General features: G+C 36.9%; 2 protein-coding genes across 2 annotated transcripts; both read left to right on the top strand.

The window, feature by feature from the left end:
• Positions 1–3,181: 3,181 nt before the first annotated feature.
• On the top strand, positions 3,182–21,451 carry LOC129760108 (sushi, von Willebrand factor type A, EGF and pentraxin domain-containing protein 1-like; the record flags this gene model as incomplete). Its single annotated transcript, XM_055757692.1, has 4 exons — positions 3,182–3,358; positions 9,084–9,653; positions 20,334–20,486; positions 21,090–21,451. Coding segments are annotated over 4 exons (1,241 nt in total), but the record flags the coding sequence as incomplete, so codon positions are not given.
• Positions 21,452–21,865: 414 nt separating this feature from the next.
• Positions 21,866–22,300, top strand: LOC129760107 (uncharacterized). Its single transcript, XM_055757691.1, has one exon. It carries the CDS (start codon positions 21,866–21,868, stop codon positions 22,298–22,300), a length of 435 nt encoding a protein of 144 aa, XP_055613666.1.
• Positions 22,301–22,547: the final 247 nt, after the last annotated feature.

Here is a 22,547-nt window from a genome sequence, read left to right as displayed (position 1 = left end):
AAGGTAATTTTTAGCCAAGTTTCACAAGAAAAACGTTACACAGCGCAAAAATATCACCAAATTTTAGTTTTAAATCGACAAAAAGCCCATTGCATATTACTTTAAGCAGTGTTAAAAAGCCAAATATTGTTCGTTACATTAAAATGCATCAGTGCATATTTTTCTCATAATTTAAATGCTTGTCAATTTTTAGAAAAATGTGATTTTCTGATAAATTCCATACATTTTTCAGTTTTTTCCATAACTATTTTTCAGGGCCTCTTACCAATACGTTGAAAAGCAGCGGAATAGCCTACCTTGTATATTTCAAAGTACTATGGTTTTGCCCGAGGTTTGAACCTCAAGCAGGCGGTTGCAACCCGTATAAGTTGTCAGTATTGGGGGTAAGCATAAGGGTGAGTATAGCAAGCGACCATATATTTGCATCGTCCCGGGTGACGATTTTGTTTATTCAGAAAAAGTTTTGCCTAAGCTAGCATCAAGCTTCTGCAAATGAAATTGAAACAAAAATAATAATAATAAATAAAGGAAATCAGAAATCACTTACTCTTGTTGTTCAGGTGTTCCCTTTTCCGGTCGCCTTTTGAGCTGAGAAGCCTGTGTTAATCAGTTCTTCCAGATTTTTCTCCTATCTTTGATGAGCTGCTGATGTTGGGGAAAATTTGGTCTTGCTGGTTTGATACGGTCCGAAGGGCTGCTAGCTACGAAGTTTGGCATGGACCAGTATTGTGCGGAAAATGTTGTTACATCCTGGGTCAGCTGTTTGAGGACTGTTGATTTTCTTATGTATAAGAATTAAAGCAATTGTAGTACAAGATTTGAAGGGATTTTTAGTCAACCACTTCGATTTTACCTGAAATTCATGTGTATGTTACATTGAATCCAATTGTTGTTTACCAATACCAAGAAAACATTGATCACGATGTTTTCCATACAAACATCCGTCCAAAAAAGAATGAAATCGCCTGTTGGACATTAATGAACCTCATTTTCAAACCGGCCCAATTTTTGATCGCGTTAATCGATTTTGACGAATCTTGGCCGAACATGGTTGAACTCGAAAACCGTCCGTTCTTACTGCCGTGGTCAATCCGTAGGAGCTTTTCAGTGTCAAAAATCTTAACTTTGAATTCATTGAGAGACACCGAGACAGTCCGATTGATAAAAAAAATTTGGTATAGGTGTTAAGCAAATTTACATCGTCAGTTGTTTTGACATTTTTATACACTTCCCAAGCAACCAGAATTCCCTTGAAAAGGTTTCATAGAAGCTCAATCAGCTCTCGTTCATGTCTAAAGAGAATGCTAATCAACCCAAAATTTAAGTTCTTAAAGCTACTTTCAAGTTCGTTTAGGTGGCTGTAGAGAACGCTATTCAGCTTCTAACAGAATGTCAAAAAACTTCTACGCTCAGAAAAAAATCCGATTGACAGATTGCTCTGACAACCAGATGTCAGATTGCTAGGTTGCAGGTCTATCATGGTCTATCTCATTGATTTTAATTATATTGTTTTGATTACAAAAGCTGCTTATGCCTAGAGAATTGAACCGCTGCTCTCTAGGTTGCAATGAAACTCACCAGCCTCTCAACCAATCCAGCAAAAGTTTTTTTTTTGTTTCGATTATAGTCGTTTTAACATCTTTATGTCATTCGCGACTTATATCAACGATGCAGTTGGCGGACAGTCATTGAAAAACGTATCCGGTACAACCGTGATCGATGTTTACTCTTGGGCTCGAACTCACGGACATCGGATCAGGAAGCAACTGACTTGCCAACTGACCTATATCACAAGCCCTGCAGCAAAAGTTCATTGCCACTGTTTAAACTTAATGTCATTTAAGATGATAGAATGGGTTAATCAATAGATTGTACCTTATTTCGTTTGAAGGACTTTCAGTACACAATATGAATAATAACAAAAATTCGCATCATCAAAAATTTATTTGAATATCTCAACATTTATGAGAAAAATTCGAAAAAATCTTGAATTCCATTTGTAAATATCAGTACAGATATAAACAAAACAAACACCATGACAAGAAATTGACAGACATTTTTGACATGTCGCTTAGAATTCCCATATAGGTTCTTTAAAACACCATGAAGTATCTTAATGGTGCGTTAGAAAGTGTTATGCGAACGTTTCCTGAAGTAACTTTTTCGCGACAAGAGTCACCTGAAGTTCCCGAAAAACATTTTTTCAGCCAAATCTGAACTTTGGTTGCTTGGTTTACCACCTTAATGTGAACATATGACATGATGAATTGAGGAATAGATGAATATCGTTGATCGCCGTCATTGATTCTTGATTTTTAACATGAGCAGGAAAACTTAACTACTCGTACCGAAGTTCAAAAAACCCATAAGCAGCCAAATTTCCTCTTGAAAAATTTATGACAATCGACAATGTTACCGTCAATGCTCAAACAAAATTTGGGATATGTATCATATACGATTTTACTTGTATTGACAACGCCTTCCAAATGCTTAGAAAACGGACAAATGAAGCCGCCAAAATAAAGTGTTTTCCTTTTGTTTGTGCCTGCTGGGTACTCCCCCGTCATCGTAGAAAGGGCAAACACAAACATTGTTGATTGTTGATGGTTCCCCTTTGTTTCATTGTTGGAATTTCATGCTCATCATTGGCACCAGTGTGTGTTTGTGTAGGGGTGCGATGCCAAATTGAGGCCCACTTAAAATAATTCATGCTGTGTGTTGTTATGTGCGCCTTCTTACATGAGCTCTTACTATTGATTGTTTTATTGTTAGGTGAAGACACATTTTTGGGCATCGAAAGAAAGTGTCGAAACAGCTGACGATGATAAATGGCGTGGTTCATTGTCACGCACCATGAATCAGCTATCATAGCCTACTATACACTTTGTCACACGTGACCTTGAGCAACAAAAATGCGATCACGTTTTAGCTTCGGTTGGTCTCTTAGATGGTACGTGTTAAGACCAAGCTCGTTTTTGAACAATTGATTAATGGTACAGCAAATGGTTTTATGCTTGACGGAAAATGAAAGTGTAAAACAATGCATATTGAATTAGCGTCGCAAAATCGATGAATTAGTCCCACAACAATATGTGAACAGTGATGTGGATATGAAGTAATTTTTGAATTACTACTACTGTAACAAACATTTTATTCCTATTTTTTTTCCTTTTTTTTGCAGTGTGTGGACCACCAGCGATACCGGCTAATTCCCGGGTAACAACGGAAGCTGCCACCGATGGAGGGCGTGGATTGCGATCGGCGAGATACGAGTGCGATTCCGGCTATGAACTGTTCGGCCAGGAGACCATCAAATGTGACCCAGTGAGAGGCTGGGATCGTGATTTACCCTTTTGTGGTAAGTATATGATATTGGGGCGTTGTACGATCGACCGGGTTCGAAAATTGCCTGGGAGAATCGGGAACCGTAGCTAGAAAGTGAAACTTCTCACACTTTCAATATGTGTACCTACCTCTCCTAACATTCGTCAGACGACGACGACGACGACGTTAGCTTCTTTTTCACATAAATTATAGACTACCGCGAATTCGTCTCAGTTTAGTGTGGCGGATGATCGATAAATTGGAAGAGAGCGATCAAAGCTTGATGGGAAAACAACCTGCAACTTTAAGAGGTTCTATGACACTAGCTATTGGCAACGGCCTGCAATTATTAGGCGTCTTCCATCCTAGCTAACCATGACAAGTTGCATCTTAGCGGTTGTTTTTTTTTTTGCCTAGCCACATTTTGCTTAGCCACAAGGCTCACAGTAGGCCATGGGCGATGAATTAGGACGATTCAAATAATTTGAATTTATGTTGTACAACGTTCCTACTCTGTAGAACTACGCTTGAATGTTTGAAGTCGATGAAAAAAAAATCAATTTGACACAAGTCAATTGAAAATGGTAACAGCAATAAAAAAAATTTAAAACCAGTCACAACATGGAGAAATAAAAATAAATGGTGTTCAATGCAATTTTTTTTTCTAAATAACAAATTTAAATTTTGAATTGGAATTTTTAATTCTAAACTTTGAAATCTGAACTCTGAATTTTGAATTTTTCACCTAAAACTTGAATCTAAAGTATGAATCTGAGAAATTTATTGAATTTCTATTTCTGAATTATCTGTCTGTAGCTTTCGAAAGTTCAATCACATCAGAGCTTTCCGTCAGAATGTAAAAGCGACATTTCATTTGTTTATACAGACAACAAAGTCGCATCCCCCAAATTAGACATTCTTTTGTTCAATTCAACCGATCAGCAGACCGCAACGAGCAAAAGGAAAGTGTTTTTAAATCTGCGTATTATTTTTATTTGTTTACTAGTTGACCCGGTGTGCTTTGCTACACCTTTCAAAATCAAATGATATTTTAAATTTTTTTCAAATTTTTATTGTTTTATTGGCATTATTTTAAATTAAATTATAACATAATTCATAAGCAACCGCTATGAAATGAGAGCTGCAGCTAGAGTTTCAAATTGCAACACAAAGATAACTTAAACCAGTGGTTTTCAAAGTGGTCCCTACCGCCCCCTTGGGGGCGATGAGAGCTTCCAGAGGGGCGGTGAGTTCATTTTTGAAATTTGGGTGGCGTTGGAAGGGCTCAGGGGGGTGGTGAGGTCGTAATTCACATTTTCACAAATCTCGAAAGAACGTTTCTTTGAAATAACAACGAGTAAATTCAATGTAAAATAATGAAATTTCGATACAGAACTAAACATCTGGTTCAAGTCTAAAATATCTTTAATTTCACAGAGCTGCATGCAAATTTTTTTTCCAGTATCTCAATATTTTTTGTCTTAAAATGTATCTTAAAGATTTTTTTTGTGAATTGTCACAGATTTTGCATACGCTCTTCATGTTGATCTTGTTTTGTAAGGTTATTTTAAGTTATACTAAAATAGATTCATTTTAGATGGCAATGCTTGATATTTTTTTAAATGTATTGTCTTAAAAATATATTTTTTATAAGAATATATGAAAGATTTGTTTTAGCTAAGAGAATTTTGATTTAAATTTCGTATTTGTTCATCTTTATTTCAATCGGTTTAAAAAAAATCCATTGTGCCGTTTTCCATCGATAAACTTTTAATCTGTTCCGTATTCGGTTATCACTAACATTTCCGAATTTCAGTTATTAGAATCTAATTTAAACTTTAAGATCCGTGAATGCTGCATGACTTTGAACAGGACTCAAATTCAAATATTCAAAGTTTGAAATATAAAGATTCGTTTGACATAAGTAAATCAGAATCGACCATTTTACCCCCTACCCGTTTGGCCCTCATATAGCCTCAAATAAATTTGAATGAACTTTAGTTAAGTCTTACAACATCTTAAAGCCAAAAGCTAATGGGTATTTAACGATCCAGATTATCATTTTTTTAAAGGTTTCATAAAAATTGGCCCAGGGGGCGTTCAGCTCGAAAATTTGGCAAAAGAGGGCGATGAGTGAAAAAAGTTTGAAAACCACTGACTTAAACTAATATTCTGAATCTTGCTCTATACATTTGTGTTAAAGATCTGATAATTTTAATCTGTCTGGAGGGTCTCAAATTAATCGTAGGCAAACAATTTTATTTATAAAATATGGTTGTTTTTGCTTGATATGTTCTGGATTCATGCTAAAACTGATAAGACGGCCTCCCTCCTGTCCTTCCAATCATCCCCTGCTGAATGGAGATCGTGATCTTTAATAAACATACCCATTTTTTTTCGTTCCCAAAAATCCTCTTATATCAAATATAGTTCCGTTGGTTGAGCTTTTTAAGTTTTTTAAGCTTACAACAAAATGTATATGGAGCCTCCTCCTTTCTTCCCCTCTCCGTAGAAACATAACTCGTAACCAAGTACCTTTCCATGCCATATTTGTTTCCATTTGTTGGCTTCGTTAGCATAAATTGAGAAAAAATTGTACTGGGCTCCAATCCCTTCTCCTATATAATCACTGAAAGAAGGATGGTGTGTCAGATAATCAAAGAATCATATCAAAATGATTTTCCATGATAAGTTTTGTCCATTTTTTCGATTTAAAAAAAAAGTTACATGTAAACCTCCTCTTCTCTTTTTATATTCCCAATTCTATCATCCTACTGCAAGAAAGGAATTGTTTCACATAGAAAAAGTGTTTTTCGTACTCAAATACTTTTTGATGCCAAATATGGTTTCATTTGCTGGATGAATTCTCGAGTTATGCAAAAAAATTGTATGGAAGCCCCCCTTTCCCCCTTTATATCTTTCCGCTGAAAAAAAGGTTGGGTTCCATTTATAATAGAAACATTTCTCGTTTCCAACTACCCTCACATGTCAAATATGGTTCAATTTGCTCGATCAACTCTCTAGTTATACTGAAAATTGTAAGGGAGACCTCTCCTACCCTTTTTCATTCACCTCTTTGAAGGAGTGAGGGATACCAAATATTCATAGAAGAAATTTTTCGTACCCAAATATCGTTCCATGCTAAATTTGATTCCATTTGCTGTTGTAGCTCTTGAGTTATGCAGTAAAAATTGTATAAAACTCCCCTCCCTCTTTCCTTTCTCCCCGCTGGAAGAAGGAAGGGGTCTCAAACAATCATTAGAACATGTCACGTTCCCAAATACCCGCCCATGCCAAATTTAGTTCCATTTGCTTAATTTGTTTTTGAGTTATGTAAACAATTATAAAAGAGCCCCTTCCCCCTTTATATCTCCCTACTGGAAAGAGGGAGGGGTCTCAAATAATCATAGAAATATTTGTCGTATCCAAATACCCTCCCATGCCAAATTTGGTTCCATTTGCTTTATTAGTTTTTGAGATGTATAAAAAAAATATGAAAGAGGCCCCCTCTCCCTTTCTACTGGAAAGAGGGAGGTTTCTCAAATAATCAATGAAATATTTTTCGTATCAAAATACCTTCCCGTTCCAAATTTTGTTCCAATATCTTGATTAGTTTTTTAGTTATATGAAAAGTTGTAAGGTAGCCTCCCCCCCCCCCCCCTTCCTTTCTCTCCACTGAGAGGAAGGAGGGGTACCCTTATATTCATAAAAATATTCCTCGTTCCCAAATACCACCCCATGCCAAATTTGATACCATTTCCTTGGTGGGTTCACAAGTTATACAAAAAATTGTCTTGTGTTTGGGAGGCCCCTCCTCCCCTTCATAAGAGAGGGAGCCATAATAGGAACCTTCCCCGGCCTCCAATATCCCCACCTGCCAAGTTTCACGCAAATCGGTTCAGTAGTTTCCAAATCTATAGGGAACAGACAGACAGACAGACAGACAGACAGACAGAAATTCATCTATATATATACGATCACGGTATGAATTTCCTTTTTTTTTTACCATGAATTCTAAAGCGGTCCTATTTTATGTCGCGTTATTTTAGTCAGTAAGTATGCTTGAAACGCATTTTAAAATAAAGGACAATTGTTTTAACTACGGATGATTTCAATTTCTTCGAAGAATGGAATTTGCAATTTGTAAATGGTTTGATGCACTGAAATGGAAGTTTTTTCTCAAAGTTTTGTCACTTTCTGTTTTGGATTGAGCTGTGGTCCTATTCTATTGTCCGACACTGTATACTAGCAGACCCGGTAAACGTCGTCTTACCATGTTAAACTTGGCGACCATTTTCCATTTTTTCCTAATTTTTTTTTACATTTCCCTCCTTTTCGTTTACTCGAATTGTCCCGCTTAATTCTATCTCAGTTAAATGATCTGTTAAATGAAATCTCTGTCGATTTCGTATACTGAAAATTACTTTTTATTTTTATTCAATCAAAAAATGCAAATTAAATTTCTTCGAACTTTATCCCAATGAATCGAAGAACCGGTTGGTTTTGAAGGAGGAAAAAAATATGGTAAGATTTTTTTTGTTATTCAACCAAATCACAGCATTTTTTCTACTTTATCTTAAAGGGCCTATGTGCCAATTTAACCCATTATTCTAAAGATTCTAATTGAAGCATTGGGAGGCTCTGATTTCAAAACTTCCTGAACATTGTTAGTGGTGATCTGCAATTTCATTTAGGATCATGTAATATTTTCAAGATTCAATAACATTTAATTGAAAAGCGGATTTTTAAAAATTAAATAGATCTAAAAGAAAAAATCTGTTCATCGAATTTCACTGAATGCTGTTTAACTGAAATACCTTGATTTACAAAGAAATTTAAAAAAGTTGAAAGTTTGCACTTGCTCTAGTATACCTTCTTTATTGAAGATTCTTCCGGAAAATGCATATCCACACTTTTTGTTATGAAAAAGTAGATTATTTTATTGATAACTCCAACTTACGCATGCAAAAAGTCAAAAAGTTCAATCCTATCTAATCTATTTCAAAATTAACCAACTATAATATCAAAACATGTATAAATAAACGTATTTTTTAATTTAAAAAAAAAACAAAAAAAAGGACAGACTCTTGTTCAGTTAATGTGTCTGTTCTTTTTCATCGGATTTTGTTGTTCTAAACATTTGAAGACGCCTGATACATCTTCAGTTAAGTACATTTGTACATGTTCAAAAAATGTTTTCGATCTATATCTGTCGAAAACATCTTACTATTTTTTCTGTTATCAAAATGAATCAAAACTAACCCAACTTCACCCAACCCAATTTCTTTTTTTAAAAAAACGTCCTCAAAGTGTCATACCATTATTTAACTAAATTCATATTTTTGACAACAATTGGCTACTTCAATTAACACGCAATCAACATAGTTTTAATTTTTAAAATCGTTTGAATGGTTTTAAATCGATTGGTAAAATTTCAATGTTAGTCACATCTAGGATTCATTAACATGCACAAATAAGCTGGGAATCATGCCAACAGAATATTCTAAAAATAATTTCATTTGAATCGTTTGGGTCATTCTGGAGGAGACTTGGTCTGTAATTCTGTTAAAGAAATCTTAGTTCTGGTTTTCGAGATATAAAATCCAAAATTTTAAACCTTATAAAGCCATGAAATCAAAAATGAATAAGTTCAATCCAATTCGAATAGCCATGCCTAATGATACCAAATATGAAACCTTTAGATCGATTTCAATGCATGTAATGAAACCAACCCTTCACTTTACTCTACTCTTTTTCAGGCACCAATGTGGCTTACCGAAAGCCAGTAAATCAATCATCGGCAACACGAGCCGGCCCGGCGGGTTTCGCCAATGACGGCAAACCGGGTAACCAGAACCCGGACGGCCAGGAGTGCTCGGAAACGCAGAAAGAGCCATCGCCCTGGTGGCGAGTCGATCTACTCACCCCGGAAGCCGTGCGTGTGGTTCGGATTACGACTCGAGGTTGCTGTGGTCACCAGCCGCTGCAGGATTTGGAAATCCGCGTGGGTAACAGCAGCACGGATTTGCAGCGAAACCCTCTGTGTGCCTGGTATCCGGGAACGATGGACGAAGGAACGACGAAGAGTTTTACTTGCGCAAGACCACTCATTGGGCAGTACGTAACGATCCAGCTGGTGGGCGTGGAAAGCAGTCTCAGTTTGTGTGAGGTAGAAGTTTTCTCCAATGATGAGTTTTCACCGGATCGTTGTGCGGCTCCAAATCTGAACGCCGATACGGTTTTGACCACCTTTGCCAAAACGTGCTACGAGTTCCACATCACCCGGGGGGAGAGTTTCGATAAGGCTCGACAAGTTTGTCAATCGCATGGTAAGTCTAATTTTCTGTTACAAATGTCACAATATGTACAATTTCATAATGATCATATACAGTACCGTTCATAATTGTATAGAAGCACGCACACTGTCACTTCGACTTTGAACTTCCATAACTTTTTACTCTGATGATATTTTTTGATCAAATTTTCTGCGTTAGATAGATCAACTATCACACTATTATACCACAAAATTTGAGCTTTCTGGAGTTTGTGTGGTCTGAGATACCGAGTAATTCTGCGAAAATCGGACTTTTTGAACTTTTACCATTCAAACTGCAATATCTCAGAAACTACAATACATTTTTTTTTTTTTAATTTTGCAGAGTGATTGTTGAAATATAATGCTAACATGTCTGAAGTTTTTGAAAAGTTCTATCGATGGGATCAAAAGTTACGCGAGGTACAATATATCAGGCATGAACCTAAAAATTCGACGATTCCGAGCCCTGATCAGTAGGCTCGAGTTCGATACCTGTTAAAAGTGTTTTTTTTTTTCATTTACCATTCATGATCGATGCATTTTACACTAAACGGTGAGGCGTAGATCCTTCAAACAAAGCAATACTGGAATAATGTATGACTTTTTGTAGAATACAAGCAATTCACACACACTCATACATTATGTTTTTGGTGCTTTGCATCACCCGCCAAGATGCTTCCTACCATGAAATGCAACAATCACAATAATCGATCATGAATGGTAAATGGAAAAAAATCACCTCGAACAGAAATCAAACTCTAGTCTTTTGATTACCTCTCCGACACCTTACCAATATGCCACAACGTCAGACGTAAACTAGTCAAGCTGTAGCTCTAAAATTCAGTTGACTACATCGAGTTGAATTCGCTGCTAGATTATACGGCAGAAAACGCTCATCGTGCCCCGATTAAAATTGCTCTGTTCGCCCGAGCCGACAAATTTAAGTAAAAACGTGTTTTAAAATTGATTAAAGTGAAAAATCAAAAATTTTATGATGGTGAAAATTTAAAAACAATGTGTACATAATACTGCAATGCGTACATTAAAGTTCAAGATGATCTTAATGCCATAAGAGATTATTTCGTGGTGCTCAAAAATTATAATATTTTCGTCACTTGAGAACCTAGCTGGGTTTTTTAAAATATCTCTGTAAAGATGTTAAGGAGATAAATTTTTTAGTGAAAAATTAATACTATAGGAAGTATGAAACAAATCCTCATGAAAATTTACTAAACAAAATACGTACTTTTGTAGAAAAGAGGGTTGCTAATTATGCCCCGGGAGCTCGTTATGCCCTTATCTCTCCTACGAACCGCGTAAAAAAATCGCGTTAATTCCAGAAAACCGTGTAAAAAAAACTTGATGTTGGGACAGGGAGGACCTGACATGAATGACATGACAATGACATGACAATGACATGACAATGACATGACAATGACATGACAATGACATGACAATGACATGACAATGACATGACAATGACATGACAATGACATGACAATGACATGACAATGACATGACAATGACATGACAATGACATGACAATGACATGACAATGACATGACAATGACATGACAATGACATGACAATGACATGACAATGACATGACAATGACATGACAATGACATGACAATGACATGACAATGACATGACAATGACATGACAATGACATGACAATGACATGACAATGACATGACAATGACATGACAATGACATGACAATGACATGACAATGACATGACAATGACATGACAATGACATGACAATGACATGACAATGACATGACAATGACATGACAATGACATGACAATGACATGACAATGACATGACAATGACATGACAATGACATGACAATGACATGACAATGACATGACAATGACATGACAATGACATGACAATGACATGACAATGACATGACAATGACATGACAATGACATGACAATGACATGACAATGACATGACAATGACATGACAATGACATGACAATGACATGACAATGACATGACAATGACATGACAATGACATGACAATGACATGACAATGACATGACAATGACATGACAATGACATGACAATGACATGACAATGACATGACAATGACATGACAATGACATGACAATGACATGACAATGACATGACAATGACATGACAATGACATGACAATGACATGACAATGACATGACAATGACATGACAATGACATGACAATGACATGACAATGACATGACAATGACATGACAATGACATGACAATGACATGACAATGACATGACAATGACATGACAATGACATGACAATGACATGACAATGACATGACAATGACATGACAATGACATGACAATGACATGACAATGACATGACAATGACATGACAATGACATGACAATGACATGACAATGACATGACAATGACATGACAATGACATGACAATGACATGACAATGACATGACAATGACATGACAATGACATGACAATGACATGACAATGACATGACAATGACATGACAATGACATGACAATGACATGACAATGACATGACAATGACATGACAATGACATGACAATGACATGACAATGACATGACAATGACATGACAATGACATGACAATGACATGACAATGACATGACAATGACATGACAATGACATGACAATGACATGACAATGACATGACAATGACATGACAATGACATGACAATGACATGACAATGACATGACAATGACATGACAATGACATGACAATGACATGACAATGACATGACAATGACATGACAATGACATGACAATGACATGACAATGACATGACAATGACATGACAATGACATGACAATGACATGACAATGACATGACAATGACATGACAATGACATGACAATGACATGACAATGACATGACAATGACATGACAATGACATGACAATGACATGACAATGACATGACAATGACATGACAATGACATGACAATGACATGACAATGACATGACAATGACATGACAATGACATGACAATGACATGACAATGACATGACAATGACATGACAATGACATGACAATGACATGACAATGACATGACAATGACATGACAATGACATGACAATGACATGACAATGACATGACAATGACATGACAATGACATGACAATGACATGACAATGACATGACAATGACATGACAATGACATGACAATGACATGACAATGACATGACAATGACATGACAATGACATGACAATGACATGACAATGACATGACAATGACATGACAATGACATGACAATGACATGACAATGACATGACAATGACATGACAATGACATGACAATGACATGACAATGACATGACAATGACATGACAATGACATGACAATGACATGACAATGACATGACAATGACATGACAATGACATGACAATGACATGACAATGACATGACAATGACATGACAATGACATGACAATGACATGACAATGACATGACAATGACATGACAATGACATGACAATGACATGACAATGACATGACAATGACATGACAATGACATGACAATGACATGACAATGACATGACAATGACATGACAATGACATGACAATGACATGACAATGACATGACAATGACATGACAATGACATGACAATGACATGACAATGACATGACAATGACATGACAATGACATGACAATGACATGACAATGACATGACAATGACATGACAATGACATGACAATGACATGACAATGACATGACAATGACATGACAATGACATGACAATGACATGACAATGACATGACAATGACATGACAATGACATGACAATGACATGACAATGACATGACAATGACATGACAATGACATGACAATGACATGACAATGACATGACAATGACATGACAATGACATGACAATGACATGACAATGACATGACAATGACATGACAATGACATGACAATGACATGACAATGACATGACAATGACATGACAATGACATGACAATGACATGACAATGACATGACAATGACATGACAATGACATGACAATGACATGACAATGACATGACAATGACATGACAATGACATGACAATGACATGACAATGACATGACAATGACATGACAATGACATGACAATGACATGACAATGACATGACAATGACATGACAATGACATGACAATGACATGACAATGACATGACAATGACATGACAATGACATGACAATGACATGACAATGACATGACAATGACATGACAATGACATGACAATGACATGACAATGACATGACAATGACATGACAATGACATGACAATGACATGACAATGACATGACAATGACATGACAATGACATGACAATGACATGACAATGACATGACAATGACATGACAATGACATGACAATGACATGACAATGACATGACAATGACATGACAATGACATGACAATGACATGACAATGACATGACAATGACATGACAATGACATGACAATGACATGACAATGACATGACAATGACATGACAATGACATGACAATGACATGACAATGACATGACAATGACATGACAATGACATGACAATGACATGACAATGACATGACAATGACATGACAATGACATGACAATGACATGACAATGACATGACAATGACATGACAATGACATGACAATGACATGACAATGACATGACAATGACATGACAATGACATGACAATGACATGACAATGACATGACAATGACATGACAATGACATGACAATGACATGACAATGACATGACAATGACATGACAATGACATGACAATGACATGACAATGACATGACAATGACATGACAATGACATGACAATGACATGACAATGACATGACAATGACATGACAATGACATGACAATGACATGACAATGACATGACAATGACATGACAATGACATGACAATGACATGACAATGACATGACAATGACATGACAATGACATGACAATGACATGACAATGACATGACAATGACATGACAATGACATGACAATGACATGACAATGACATGACAATGACATGACAATGACATGACAATGACATGACAATGACATGACAATGACATGACAATGACATGACAATGACATGACAATGACATGACAATGACATGACAATGACATGACAATGACATGACAATGACATGACAATGACATGACAATGACATGACAATGACATGACAATGACATGACAATGACATGACAATGACATGACAATGACATGACAATGACATGACAATGACATGACAATGACATGACAATGACATGACAATGACATGACAATGACATGACAATGACATGACAATGACATGACAATGACATGACAATGACATGACAATGACATGACAATGACATGACAATGACATGACAATGACATGACAATGACATGACAATGACATGACAATGACATGACAATGACATGACAATGACATGACAATGACATGACAATGACATGACAATGACATGACAATGACATGACAATGACATGACAATGACATGACAATGACATGACAATGACATGACAATGACATGACAATGACATGACAATGACATGACAATGACATGACAATGACATGACAATGACATGACAATGACATGACAATGACATGACAATGACATGACAATGACATGACAATGACATGACAATGACATGACAATGACATGACAATGACATGACAATGACATGACAATGACATGACAATGACATGACAATGACATGACAATGACATGACAATGACATGACAATGACATGACAATGACATGACAATGACATGACAATGACATGACAATGACATGACAATGACATGACAATGACATGACAATGACATGACAATGACATGACAATGACATGACAATGACATGACAATGACATGACAATGACATGACAATGACATGACAATGACATGACAATGACATGACAATGACATGACAATGACATGACAATGACATGACAATGACATGACAATGACATGACAATGACATGACAATGACATGACAATGACATGACAATGACATGACAATGACATGACAATGACATGACAATGACATGACAATGACATGACAATGACATGACAATGACATGACAATGACATGACAATGACATGACAATGACATGACAATGACATGACAATGACATGACAATGACATGACAATGACATGACAATGACATGACAATGACATGACAATGACATGACAATGACATGACAATGACATGACAATGACATGACAATGACATGACAATGACATGACAATGACATGACAATGACATGACAATGACATGACAATGACATGACAATGACATGACAATGACATGACAATGACATGACAATGACATGACAATGACATGACAATGACATGACAATGACATGACAATGACATGACAATGACATGACAATGACATGACAATGACATGACAATGACATGACAATGACATGACAATGACATGACAATGACATGACAATGACATGACAATGACATGACAATGACATGACAATGACATGACAATGACATGACAATGACATGACAATGACATGACAATGACATGACAATGACATGACAATGACATGACAATGACATGACAATGACATGACAATGACATGACAATGACATGACAATGACATGACAATGACATGACAATGACATGACAATGACATGACAATGACATGACAATGACATGACAATGACATGACAATGACATGACAATGACATGACAATGACATGACAATGACATGACAATGACATGACAATGACATGACAATGACATGACAATGACATGACAATGACATGACAATGACATGACAATGACATGACAATGACATGACAATGACATGACAATGACATGACAATGACATGACAATGACATGACAATGACATGACAATGACATGACAATGACATGACAATGACATGACAATGACATGACAATGACATGACAATGACATGACAATGACATGACAATGACATGACAATGACATGACAATGACATGACAATGACATGACAATGACATGACAATGACATGACAATGACATGACAATGACATGACAATGACATGACAATGACATGACAATGACATGACAATGACATGACAATGACATGACAATGACATGACAATGACATGACAATGACATGACAATGACATGACAATGACATGACAATGACATGACAATGACATGACAATGACATGACAATGACATGACAATGACATGACAATGACATGACAATGACATGACAATGACATGACAATGACATGACAATGACATGACAATGACATGACAATGACATGACAATGACATGACAATGACATGGCAATGACATGACAATGACATGACAATGACATGACAATGACATGACAATGACATGACAATGACATGACAATGACATGACAATGACATGACAATGACATGACAATGACATGACAATGACATGACAATGACATGACAATGACATGACAATGACATGACAATGACATGACAATGACATGACAATGACATGACAATGACATGACAATGACATGACAATGACATGACAATGACATGACAATGACATGACAATGACATGACATCCCCGTTTGGTCATCCCCGAGTCTTTACGAAGAGAGGTCGAGTCAGCCCTTTAATCAACAAGAGGAGGGGTATGAGTGTTTACCTCGAGTAATTACGAGGAGAGGTCAGATCTCGAGACGTTAGAGGAAAGATCGGGCCTTGAGTCGTGCAGAGGAGAGGTATGTGTACCTCGGGTCGATGCAAGGAGAGATCGGATCTCGAGTCATAAGAGGAGAAGTTTATGTGGGAATCTCGAGTCATTGCGAGGAGATGTCGGTTCTCAAGTCATTAGAGAAGAGTTCAAGCTTCGAGTTGTAATTATGAGAGGTATTGCCGAAGTGGTCTCGTCTATGAGTATTGCCTTGAAGCGTACCAGCCCGAATAGAACAGTTCGAGGTGAGAACTAGGTCTGTGGCTCCAGGTGGAGCTTAGAGAGTAGGAGATATACACGGCGTATCATGATAAGTTTTTGGGTTTAAAATCCAGAATCAGCAAGGATCCGACATAAGGGCCTGGAATCCTGGATCAAAGTTCGCAATCCGGATCCAGGATCCTAGACCATAGGTCGGCAACCTGCGGCTCACGAGCCGCATGCTGCTCTTTTGATGTAAAGCTGCGGCTCTTTAGTTCACTGTACTAATATTGTAAATATTTCTAAATAAAATATTTGTAAAATCATGCTAAAACGATAATTTAGTCTTGTGATCTGGCACAGATCCAGAAGTGAATTTTAAAAACTGCATCCGCTGTATGAACAAGCGGAAAGGAACAAAAAGAGGAGTGTTTGCCAAAGCTTAACTTTACCATTTTTCTTGCTTTTCAGTGTTTTTGAAGCATCAGTATAGAGATTTAGATTTATTTTATAATCGATCGTAAATTCAGTGAACAACTGTTGTTTTAAAACAACAAAACTTAAATCAAATTGTTTATTTCCAAAACGTGTGTGTTTCTAGATAAGTCAATCACAAACACAGGGAAATTAAAGTTTTTCATTTACAAAAAAGTAGTTTTAGACAGCCTCTGTTTTGTTATCAAACAACGTAATCATCATCAAAATTTGTATTATAAGCACTTTCAATCACTTTTTTGCCGTTTATAAAATTGATCAGTTGAAACTTCCAAACTCTTATTAGGATTAATAAACCATTTCGAGAAATATTTTCAACTTTGACGCGTAACACATACGGTCCGGTTGGATATCGAGGAAAAAGGCCCGGTTTTTATCAGGATTATTCACAAATTTTACGAAATTCCAAATTTATAACTTATTTGAGCGAAATAAATTAGCAAGCATTTTTTGGAATTGTGAGATAAGATTTGAATGCCGCTGATGTGCTTTGTTTAAATTCATTTTTCGTGTGTTTATTTTTCAGCTTTTATCTTGCCTTCTTATGGCAAATACATAGATTTCGGCTAGATTTTCCCGGATATTACCCGGTTATGAGTTTTAAGTTTAGAAATCCAATGCCCGGATTTGCCGGCCTGGATAAGTTTAGAAAAATTCTGGAGAGCCAAGTCAATAAATATCGGGTTAAAAAAAGTGAATAGATACATGAAATTTAAAGTAAGACAGCTTTTCAAACTCTAATCAACATTGAGAATGAAAAAATATTTTAAAACTCAATCTAAAACTCAAAAAGCCAATATTCATCAAAAGCACACAAATTTTGAACAAAGTTTTAATAAGGGACGTAATTTATTCTTTATTGAAAGTTTATCACCGTTGATTTATTTTTTATTAATTTTTGTTTTGATACTTTCAAAGTTTCATTGAACTGATTTTGCCAGTTAAAATGTACTGTTTCTTTATTATTTGTCACGAATGTTCTATGAAGGCTACAAAATCCCATTATTACAGTTTTATACCGGTCAAGCAGCAGCAGCTTAAGCGAGCATTGATGAATAATATACAATGTATTGCAATTCATTTTCCATTCAATTGGACGCACAAAACTGAAGAATCAATTGTTAAATAACATGAGATTTTTGAATTTTCCAGAAACATAAAATTCTACCAGTTGTCAGGAGCATAGTTTTTGAAGATAAATATTTTCGACTACATAAGTTTTAGTTGAACTTTACCTCATACTTCTGGATTTTGGAAAGGATTAGCTAAGTCTGGGGAATGTCTTAAAAAACTTGATAATTTTAAGAAAATTAATTTTCCTTTGCATTGGTATTTTTAACGCTTTTCTTTGCCGAAGAACTTATAAATACTGTGTATTTGTAAATATGTTTTGACATCATGTTCATTCAAGATTAATATGGATTTAAAACTTTCTTGTTTCGATATTTGCTAACCTAGTTATTCAAATTTATATACAATCAAACCATGTTAGATGAGATGACGATCCAGAAGAAAATCCATATACTTAATGAATCAGAAATTTGAAAGAAAAATCCAAGAAGTAGATAAAAACTCTAATGGGTTAAAATTATTTTCGTAACCTAACGTTCATTATTCATTTTGATTTTTTTTATGAAAAACAAATACAATAAATCTTTCAGGTGGCTCTTTCAAACTCTGAAAATTCGAAAATTTGAAGTTTTTGGCTCTTCCAACTCAAAAGGTTGCCGACCACTGTCCTAGACCAAAGTTCAGTATCAAAATCAGAGAGTCGAATCAAAATTAAATGGACCATGGTTCGGGATCAGGATCAAGTAATAAGGACTCGGTAGCAAGATCTAGTATCAGGATCCATGATAATGATTCAGGATCAGGGCCAGAATCCACGATCGCGGTTCTTATCAACGTTCAGGATAAGGATTGTAACACAGAATAAAGAATGCGGAATAATGATTCAAGACAATTGATTAAGAACCATGATCCAGTTTTCGAAATCTATGATCAAGACAATATCAATAATTTATTTGTTCGCGTTTTTGTACAAATGATAATCGAGGATCACAGTCCAGTAGCAATATCACGATCCATGTTTAAGATTACCTCAGCAGTTAAATTGTTCAACCCTTATCGGATATACTAATTTATTACAAGAAATATTTACATTGACAAAGGTTGAGGGTTCAAATATTCAATATTACCACACCATCACACAATTTTTCAAAAGAAAAGTTGATTCCGAATAATGACCCAACAAAATAGTGCACAATGTTACAAAAGGAAATTCCCATGTTCTAATGCCTCCCCTTCATTTTATTTTTTCTTCCAGGCGGTGACCTAATACACAACATCCGCGGGGCCACGACGGATTATATCATCTCGGAACTGGAACGTCGCAAAACCGACCTCCGCACGCAGCTGGTGTGGATCGGGGCCCAGAAAGATCCCAGTATCACGTCCCGCACCTGGAAGTGGGTAAATGGTAAGAGTAAGAGTGCCGTTATTCGGTGGGAATCAATTTAATGAACGACAAAATATTTCCAATCCCCCTCCCCCTTCTCTTAAAAGCCACATTTATGAGTCATATTTGATTTAATTTTTCTCTGGCTGGCAGGCATGAGGGGGGCCAACGTCGTCGACAGCGTCGTGTATGGAGATCATCTTATTTTCGCTTTCGGGGGCGCTGATCGATCGCGCGGGTTGGCTTAGCAGTAATCTTCCGAGAACAATGCTGGGAACTTTTCCCAGCCCTCGTTTCGTACGCATCACGACGACCTGGCCCCGACCACATGCTCGTTCGTGTGTTAACCTACTGCCGCCTTAAGCAATGGCGCAAAAAAATCGGTTTCCAGTTTGAAAACAGAGAAAAACAATGGAATTAGAATCCATAGTTCATGCTAAATAGTTGGAAATTTGTTTATGAAGCGCCAGCTGATTGAAGAAGCTGCCGCTGTCCGCTGGCTGGCACCATTTTCGGAGGGCACTTATCTAATCATCGACGGCGATCCATCAGCGGATTGCGTGTTGCCTCGTTTTTTTCCTCCTAACTCACTCTCATCTTTTATCATTCTACAACACCCTACAGGAGATACGGTGCTGAAGCCGACCTGGGGAAAAGATCAGCCGAACAACTACAACGGCGAGCAGAACTGTGTCGTGCTGGACGGGGGCCGCAACTGGCTGTGGAACGACGTCGGCTGCAATCTGGACTATCTGAACTTCATCTGCCAGCACAGCCCCCTGAGCTGCGGATCGCCGGAAGCTCTGGTCAATACGACCATTGTGGGAAAAAACTTCACCATCGGGGCCAGCATCAGCTACAACTGTCCGGTGGGCCACTCGCTGATCGGCGATGGGCAGCGCCTGTGCCAGGGCTCCGGAGTCTGGAGCGGTCGGCCACCGACCTGCAAGTGTAAGCACACTTAACTTGACCTTTGTGATGGTTTTGGGACCAACGTCGAAATAATTGCGTACTCTAAATAGTACCGTTGTAGTTGTTACAAATTCTGAGTTGTTTGAAGTATCTTTTGACCATAAGTTCTTTTAATCTTCCCAGTTTTAAATGTTTGTCAAGTACCTACACTTACTATTTTAAATAACCATTACTTCATCATGGCTTTTTTATAGATCAGATTTACAAACAAAATTCGATTTACAGTTGTTACATTACGTTCCAAGAAAAAACTCCTCAAAACAGATATGTTTAAACTTGTTATTATGCTCACTCCCTTCAATTCAAAATAAAGTTCTTATTGATACTATAAATTTAGAAAACTAAAGTGAACAGAGAACTGTTCTATTATGACGGTACTTTGAAAAATGTCTCAGTACGATAAATAAAATTCTAATAACTGAAGCGACATGACAGCTTTTAGCATGAAGATCAACTGCCTGACGATCTACTGCCTGACCAACTACGGCCCGAATATCTATGGCCTGAACAACTACGGCACGACAATCTACAGTCTAATGATCTACGGCATGACGACCTATGGTTTAATCATCTACAGCTTGACCATTTACAGCATGACGATCAACAACCTGACGATCTACTATGGCATAAGGATGTATGGTCTGACAATCTACGGCCTGACGACTTACAGGCTGACGTTCTACGGCCTGATGATCTATGGTCTGGCGATGTACTATCTAACGATCTACGGCCTGACGATCTACTGCCTGACCAACCACCGTCTGATCATCTACGGCATGATGATCTTTGGTTTTACTACCATCTACAGCTTGACGATCTACAGCCTGACGATCTACTGTGGCATGACGATGTATGTGGTCTGACGATCTACGGCCTTATGATCTACGGCATTGCGATCTACAGTCTCATGATCTATGTTCGGCCGACCTACGGCCAATCTAAGGCCTGGTGATCTACTTTTTGGTGATTTACGACTTGGCAATCTACGACCTGATGATCAACCGCTAGACCATCTACGATCAGACGACATCACCAGGCCGTAGGTCATCTACGGTATGACGATCTATACATTAGTGTTATACGGCTTGGCGATCTATGGCCTAATGATCT

The sequence above is a fragment of the Uranotaenia lowii genome, unplaced genomic scaffold (genome assembly GCF_029784155.1).
Source record: "Uranotaenia lowii strain MFRU-FL unplaced genomic scaffold, ASM2978415v1 HiC_scaffold_443, whole genome shotgun sequence".
Lineage (NCBI taxonomy): Eukaryota > Metazoa > Arthropoda > Insecta > Diptera > Culicidae > Uranotaenia > Uranotaenia lowii.
This window is presented reverse-complemented; position numbering and strand designations above follow the sequence as displayed.

What these genes read in the sequence shown, in the direction of transcription:
- LOC129760107 (XM_055757691.1), top strand. Translation starts at nt 21,866, where the DNA reads ATGACAGCTTTTAGCATGAAGATCAACTGCCTGACGATCTACTGCCTG.